The sequence below is a fragment of the Xiphophorus hellerii genome, chromosome 7 (assembly GCF_003331165.1).
Source record: "Xiphophorus hellerii strain 12219 chromosome 7, Xiphophorus_hellerii-4.1, whole genome shotgun sequence".
Taxonomy (NCBI): domain Eukaryota; kingdom Metazoa; phylum Chordata; class Actinopteri; order Cyprinodontiformes; family Poeciliidae; genus Xiphophorus; species Xiphophorus hellerii.
In genome coordinates, this window is record NC_045678.1 from 29,549,274 (window position 1) to 29,557,449 (window position 8,176).

General features: G+C 36.0%; 1 protein-coding gene across 2 annotated transcripts; it reads left to right on the top strand.

Annotated features, from left to right (window-relative positions):
• The first annotated feature begins 1,741 nt into the window (after nt 1-1,741).
• Nucleotides 1,742-7,786, top strand: faima (Fas apoptotic inhibitory molecule a). Of its 2 annotated transcripts, none has more exons than XM_032567034.1 (5): nt 1,742-1,887; nt 3,527-3,657; nt 4,461-4,689; nt 6,310-6,359; nt 7,139-7,786. In XM_032567034.1, exons 2-5 carry the CDS (start codon nt 3,544-3,546, stop codon nt 7,286-7,288), a joined length of 543 nt encoding a protein of 180 aa, XP_032422925.1. In that variant the 5' UTR covers nt 1,742-1,887; nt 3,527-3,543; the 3' UTR covers nt 7,289-7,786. The 2 variants fall into 2 exon arrangements, with proteins under 2 accessions (XP_032422925.1, XP_032422924.1); XM_032567033.1 differs by having other exon boundaries at nt 1,756-1,887; nt 3,429-3,657.
• The last annotated feature ends 390 nt before the right edge of the window (nt 7,787-8,176 follow it).

Here is an 8,176-nt window from a genome sequence, read left to right on the forward strand (position 1 = left end):
CGTTGGGAAATTATATTGACAATATATTGTTTACTGCAGTCAGTGCATTAAGTCAACTGTTTTTGACTTAATGCACTGGCCGGCGTGACTGTCACATGTCGCACAGAACCCATTTCCAAGTAGTATAGCTTTGCTGGGGGAAAAAAAAAAAAGACCAAATACAGTGACTGTCCCAAATAAATGTTGTGTTTAGAATATCTGTCCCATATTTACGCAGGACTGAAACTAACATACTTAGAAATAAAAGCAGAAAAATAAATGCACCAGACCTTCCTGAGTTTACTTGTGATAACTTCATTTATACTTATTTCATTTTTTGAAAACTATGATTGTTGTAGTGTTGATGTTTATTTATGAATAGAAGGAGTAAACTGAAGTCAAATGTAATTCATGAATGGCTGTAATTTATTTTCTGACATCTGTTTACTTCTGACAGATTTGAAGAATACCAGATGAATAAGAGGATCACAAATGAACCTCAAATACATATTTTAAAAATAACAAATGGTCTATTATTTGAATTTTATGTATAATTGCAAATTATAAAAAATAAATAAAATAAAAACGACTCGAAATGACTTGAAATTAAAGGTTCCTGACTTGAGACTTGACTCGACTTTTGCCTTCTTTACTTGAGACTTGACTCGGACTTGAGGACAGAGACTTGAGACTTACTTGAGACTTGCAACACAGTGACTTGGTCACACCTCTGATGATTTATGTCGGCGATTATTCCTTGAGGTTTTAATAGGTGAGCTGGAACAGGTGCATCTAAAACATGTGGGACCTGGGAACTACTGGCGCCATCTAGTGGGGTATTTATGTGCAATCAAACCTTTAGTCATCTTTAACTACATAGAAAATGTTTTGTTTTTTTTTCTTCCATAAACACACATTTGTCTTTACAAAACAACAGAATCTGATACAGAAGTCTCTCTGGACGACCCAAAAACCGAAATCAGGATCTCTAATTCTTCTCAGTTCCTCCAGCGTGAAAAAACTGAAGTGAAAACACATTGGTCACCAACTGTGAAACAAACGGTTACATTTTCGTCCATCTTGAACTCCAGAAGTTTCACTACTTCAGCTTCATCAGTGCAAACTAAGTGCCAAATTGTTGGGTTATGTGAATTTTAACATTGCTGCATTCTTCTGAACATCATTTATTTTAAAATCTTGACTTTTCGTAGTCTGTCAAGCTCATTTTTGTCTAATTTTGAGTAAAAACAGAAGCAATTTAATAATGCAATTTACATGCAGTGTGTTTATGTGCTTAAGCCAGAACACACATCAATGTGTATGATTGGAAGAAAAAAAAAAAAACATTCCCTTTTATACACTTTGTAGTTGGAAAATATGCATCAACATGATTAGATTCTCACGTTATTGTGCAGAAAAAGCAATTATTTCTACAAAAACTGACAAAAAACTGAAACAGGAGGATTCAAACAAACGGCAAGAAAAACTTTCCCAAAAGTTACAGTAAGTACATTTTCAAACTTCTTCTGGTATTTAGAAAGTCTTTTTTTTCCTTCAATTTAAACTTCTAATATTTTTGGTCATGACAAAGTAGAACGGTTTTTTTTAATCCTTCAATAATTATAAATGTTTTTGTGAATTAAAGCAACAAAACCACAGTTTTTAAGATGTTCCTTAAGGAGATACGCAGCAGATGTTTCAGTTTTTGTGTTTAACTGCTTCTGGTTTTCAGCTGTTTGACCCGCACGGGGGGCGGAGACACGCTCGTGCGTAGGGCCGTTCTACGTTGCCATGGCAACAGCATAAAAACAGCTCGGCTAAACCTGTGTAGCTGCTGGGGGAAGGATAAACTGCGTCTAAAGTATCCGGCCGGAGGTTTGTTGTCGAGGACATTTCACCACCACCGAGGTAATTCAGCTGTAAACTAGTGGATGACGGTCCCGAGTTCAGCTTACAGGTTTTAATCGGACCGGACCGAACGGGAAGCTAGCGGTCGGAGTTGGTTGGGCTCAAAACATTGTCAATGTGTACAAGCTGATCCGCGTCTACTTCCGCTTGTGCTTCAAAATAAAACAATGAAATCTGAAGCTAATTGATTACCATGTAAATTCGTGTTTCTTTCAGTTAATTTTTTTCAGATGTTTTTCTAACATATTTAATTTGTTTTTGGCAGCAGATGTGAAGGCTTGTAATTTGTGAAGTAATGTTTGTCACCAGGTTTCTGCAGTAGAATGATTTTTTGATTTTTTATGTCAGGTTCAAACTATCTCTTAAAGACGTAACACTTCTTCTTGCCAAGTATTTTTGGTCTATTTTCTAGAAAATATCGTAGAACACTTGAAATAACACAAATCTAAGTTACAAGTAACTCATTGACAAGATGCTTATTTGAAGTGAATAATTCTTTAATATTGATAATAAAAAAAGTACCAGTTCAACTGGAAGATTATTTCACTTACAAAACAGAAAAAATGTCTTGTTATAAGTTAACAAGACATTTAAAGCATTTGCTATTGGACCTTTCACTTTTTAAATATTGATATTCAAGAATTATTTACTTAAAACAGCCTCTTATATCTTGTTGAAAAGCTACTTGTAAGTTAGTTTTGTTTTATTTCAAGTCCATTAATATTTGCACTAGAAACTAGATAAAAATACTTGGTCTTTGCACTGTGTTGTTGTGGGAAAAGTGCCAGTCTAAGAACTAAACTGAAGGTTTCATTAGTGAAAATAAAACTAGGTATAAATAGTTTATGCAATTTACATAGAAATACTTCTACTATGTGTATTAGGGCCGTTGTAAGAAAACAAATTAACATTTCTGACAAAAACTCAGAAAAGTTTTGACTTTTGAAACTCAGAAATTTCGATGTTTTTTGTACAATATTTCTGAAATAAATTTCAGAATTTCTGAGTTTCTTCTAGGAAATGTTTGACTTTTCAAGCTCAGAAATTTAGTTTTGTTTTTAAGAAAATTGCTGAGATTAAATTAAAAATTTCTGAGTTTTTTGGTGGAAGTGTATTTAATTTATAATACGTTGTTGTTCCATAGAGACTGCACCCCTTTGAAAAACAGAAAATCATGTAAATGAGAATATTTCTAATTCATACTAAATAACGAGATACGTTAGTGTGAAAATAAATGTTTCTCTGAACATTTTAGTTCAGAAATTGCATAAATTTTATAAAATCAACTGTTTTTATTAATAAATTTATATATTAATAAAAATGTGTATTGTGGAACAGGTTGTTAGTAGACCAAACCTCTTTGAGCAAAAAATCTTTTATTATGAAAATGTATCCCTGGCACCGGAAGTTAATCACCTGAAACAGCGGTAGCTTAGCATGCTATCTTTAGCCGCGTTTCCTCTGAGTTGATCACTTCATTCATCAACATGTTCTGCTCTTGTTGATGTTTTACAGTAAATATAATTTTTTTTTTGCCGCAGACTGGGGACCATCTTTATGAAACTCTTCATGAGAACCTGCAGGTTGACACCGGTGTCGGCAGCTGCCATTTAAACCCGATTCTGTTGGACCTGCGCAGGTTCGGAACCAGTCGGGATGTCCAGTGACCTCGCTGGTGTGTGGGAGGTGGCGCTGAGCGACGGAGTCCACAGGATCGAGTTTGAACATGGGACAACCACCGGGAAAAGAGTCATCTATGTGGACGGAAAGGTCAGCACAACCAGTTCAGTGTCTAATGAAGGAACTGGTCCCAGTTTACAGTTCCTGCCTGCTTGGTTCTCATTTCTGTACTGATATCTGTGGTGTACCTGCACTTACTTTTCTTCTTAAAAGCACCGATGTGAAAATTTGGGCACAGAAAAACTAATTTAGGGGAAACTAACTGCGTTAAGCGTTTTCAGAGTTAGCAAAAAAACGCTGAAATGAAAATGTAGCTCCGCTATGCAGAGTTCTCATGTGACGTTGCACTTCCGGAAACTTTGCAGCTGACAGCCATCTTGGTAGGTATCCTAACTAACTGTCATAACAGTAGCCATGGAGTTGCTATCAGAGTTGGGTAGTAACTTGTTACATTTACTTGAGTAACTTTTTTACTGCAGTAAAATCTTTAGGAACTATACGCACCTCTGGTTGCTATGACAACAATAAACAACCCACATTCTATGTTGATACGAGTCGATCCCAACAGCAGACATTATGTTGACATATCTTTCTCTTGCACATTGGTTAAGAGTGTCGATGTGCTTTCTTTTTGTTGGTCCTGAAATCATGATTCGTTTATGCTTGGTGCTGATTTGCCTACCAAGATGGCGGCTCAGTGGAGCTAGTACTTTTTCATCAATATTAAGGAATTATTGACTTAAAACAAACTCCTGTTTCTTGCTTAACAGTTACATGTACGTTAGTTTTGTCTTATTTCAGGTGTACTGAGACATTTGCACTAGAAACTAAATCTACTTACTTGGGAAGAGTGTCTTTGCAGTGTGTAGTTGACCTTGAGTTTGGGTTTCCAGGAGGTTCTGAGGCGGGACTGGATGTTCAAACTGGTAGGGAAGGAGACGTTCAGCGTGGGCCAGGCGGACACGAAGGCCACCATCAACATCGACGCGGTCAGCGGCTTCGCCTACGAATACACGCTGGAGATCAACGGGAAGAGCTTGAAGCAGTACATGGAGAACAGGTCAAAGGTCACCAGCACCTGGCTGCTCAACCTGGACGGCATTGACTGCAGGGTGGTTCTGGGTGAGCTCAGTTCCACCTCTTTTAATGTCTGAGTCAGAGGTTGTGCTAAATATTAATCGTACCTGGATTTATTGGTTCATTCATATTATCAATAATGATCAGATTGATTAGAGTAGCCAAATATTAGACTATTAAGAGTAAAAAGTATTTGACTCAAGAGTAACTGACCCAAACATCAATCATTTAAAATTACAAAATGACATCAACAAATGGACCAAAATTTAAATTTAAGTGGAAATTTTGGAATTTTATGGACCAAAATGAAAATAATTCACATTTACAAAATAAAATACATATTTTCTCAAATCAGTTTTTAAAACTTAGGAGACTTTAACAAACCTGCAGGTGTGTGTGTGTGTGTGTGTGGGTGGGTGTGTGTGTGTGTGTGTGTGTGTGTGTGTGTGTGTGTGTGTGTGTGTGTGTGTTGAAGCGTTTGGTGAAGTTACTCACAGTGGATTCAGAAACTTTACTTAAGTAAGAATGCACTGTAAAAACACCAAATCTTACCAAGTATTTTTGTTTAGTTTCTATTACAAACATCTTAATACATTTGATATAAAACAAAACTAACTCATAAGTAATTTTTGGCAAGAAATAAGAACTCATTTAAGTCAACAATTTCTTAATTTTGATGTAAATAACTTGTTCCACTGGCAGATAAATTCACAAGACATTTTTTTTGTTATAAATTAAAAAATCAGTCATTTTTTTATCCTTCAGGAATTATTGACATAAACAAGCTCATATGTCTTGAGGAAAAGTTAAAAGTTAGTAAGTTAGTTTTGTCTTAATTAAGGTCTACAGCACTAAAGTACTCCTAAAAGTAATTTGTTTTCCCCAAAAAGTAACTCTGGTAACTGTAACTAATTACTTCCCATCTCTGGTAATTATTATTATTGATCTGATATTGGGAGTCGTGACTTGTGCTCCTCAGAGCTGCGCTCTCGCATTAATGCTGAAGCTAATCTGTTTATCGGCTTTAAGCTCCACAGCGCCACCTCTCCTGACTGGACAGGTTAATCCCTTTCATAATCTCTCTGCTTGCAGCTCATCAGGTGACGCGCTGCAGTAATCCTTACGTAACATTTAAAATCTAAAAAACGTGCTGCTTTCTCTAAACTACAGGAAAATCAAGAGAAATTGTCAGAGTTAGCTGCTTTAGCTTCATTTGAAACAGTTAAACCGCAGTTAGACATATTAAATCATTAGTTCCTGATTATTCTAAACCTTAAGATGCTAAAGTAATCAAAATTAAGCACCTTTCAAGTAGGATATAGAAGCTTGTTTTAGGTAAATGACTCCTAAATATTGATGAAAAAGTTCCAGTTTTGCTGGCAGGTTGTTTTACCTTTAACAAGACATTTTTCTTTTATGTTTCATGTCGATTTTGATGAAAACAAAAGAGAAACCAGATGGAGACAGACATATTTGCTGCTGTAGTCTCAGCAGACATTCTTATTTCTGTGAAAATAAATCAGGTTTTAAGATGAAATAACTGTGAACAGATTTCTGAAGTCCTGATTAACTGAGTGAAATAATAAAGTCAGTGATCTGTTAAACTCCTCGAACTTCCCAGGCAGTCGGCGCCTTCCTGAATGTTTTCACTGTTTTCACTTCCAGAGAAAGACACCATGGACGTTTGGTGCAATGGAGAGAAGATTGAAACTGCTGTAAGTATTTTTTTAATTAATCAAAAAATAATCCGTCACAGGTTATAGAGTTTTATGTTTTCTCTCCAAATATTATTTTATCAATCAAATCAAAGTAGTTTTTACCTGTATACAACCAAATTACATTAACCAGTCCCTCCAGTTCTGCATGAATATTCACTCAAGATCAACAGATTTCTGTAGTTTGTCATGCTAAGGCAAATTATTTTATTTAATTTTCCTCAAAAATGGTCAACTGGGTTTGTGATGCTAACTCCCACCTGCAGGTGGCAGTATAACTTAGTTTTACTACACTGCTGCTTCAGCCTTACTTAAAGTCAAGTTATAGTCTGTGGTGGATGTGATGGGTAACAAAACGTCACATTTACTGTAATACAAAAAAGCAAATATTGTAAAATTCCCAGGAAATATGTCTAAATTAGTTCTGCAAATCAGTTTCACTGCAAAAATGTCACAAAATAATTTCAAATCTTGGAGGGACTGATCAGTATGGGAGAAGATTAGAGCCACTGGAAAAAAATCTTGAATTAAAGTCAGAATTCTGAGGAAATTTAGATTTTATTTTTCAGTGGCCCTAATCCTTTTCCATAGATCCATCTTAAAAGATAATTGTAAGAACTTATCGAAAGCGGAAGAGCTTCTTTTTTACATTTTAGCAGTTTATTGGGTTTTATAAATACATTCTGGCCCAACCGGCCCTTTAAGAGCATTCATGATCTCATTGTTGCCCAAAGAGAAGTCGAGTTTTGCCGTGCCGACGCTGCGCTCTGCGTCCGCAGGGCGAGTTCGTGGACGACGGCACGGAGACGCATTTCTCCCTGGGAGACCACAGCTGCTGCGTGAAAGCCGTGAGCAGCGGGAAGCGGCGAGACGGCATCATTCACACGCTGCTGGTGGACGGCACAGAGGTCGCCGAGTGCACCGAGTGACCGGGTTCGGCCCGGACTCGGTCTGTCAGACTGGAAACGTTTCCTTTAAAATGGCTGCTGCGGCGCGGCCGGTCCACACTGTTCAGATATAAACGCCATAGAGTCTGTTTAGTGGCAGACGGAGCTGCTAGAAACATCAGTCAGAAGATTCAGCGTCTCTAAAGGTTTACATTAATATTAATGAGGTTTTTTAGACTTAAAATGTAATTTATAAGTTAGAAACGGTTCTGTTTCAGCCTTTCTGGTGGAAACCAGGAACCTGTGTGGTTTCATGTTGTGAGTTATTATCTGCTTTATTTATCGGACCAAGCAGCTGCTGTAGAAGAAGAAATCAAGGCTCCATCTCCTGCTGATCGCTGCAACCGTTCAGACAATCATACTGATTAGTTACACTGCAAAAACAGAAAATAACACCAGCTAGTTTACTGAGCTGTTTCTAGTGGCAGAATGTAAGATATCGTTTTAGGATCATTGTAAAAAAAACATAAAAAATCAACAGTAAATTTGTGAGGAAAAGCATTTTTCCCATACTGTAAAGTTATAATAATATAAATGTTTGTATAATCACAGTAACTATTATATATATATTGTTTATATATATTGTTATTATCAGAAAATATCTAGAAAAGGAAATTTCTGAATTTGAAAAGTAAAATTTTTTTTTTTAAACTTTGAAATTTCTAAGGTTTTTCTAGAAATAATTTTGAGATTAATCTGATTTTTTTTCTAGCAAGTTGTCAACTTTTCAAACTCAGAAAAAAAATCCCAGAAACTTTCTTGGAAAAAGAAACTTGGAAATTTCTGAGTTTTAAAAGTCAAAAATCTTAGATTTTAATATTTTTTAAAAATCCAAAAATGTAAAATATTCAACTTTTGAAAATTCCAAGC

Excerpts from the sequence above, each read along its gene's own strand:
- faima (XM_032567034.1), top strand. The coding sequence starts at position 3,544 with ATGTCCAGTGACCTCGCTGGTGTGTGGGAGGTGGCGCTGAGCGACGGA. Across the intron at positions 4,690-6,309 it reads TGACTGCAGGGTGGTTCTGG|AGAAAGACACCATGGACGTT; the intron begins GTGAGCTCAGTT and ends TTTCACTTCCAG. Across the intron at positions 6,360-7,138 it reads GAGAGAAGATTGAAACTGCT|GGCGAGTTCGTGGACGACGG; the intron begins GTAAGTATTTTT and ends CTGCGTCCGCAG.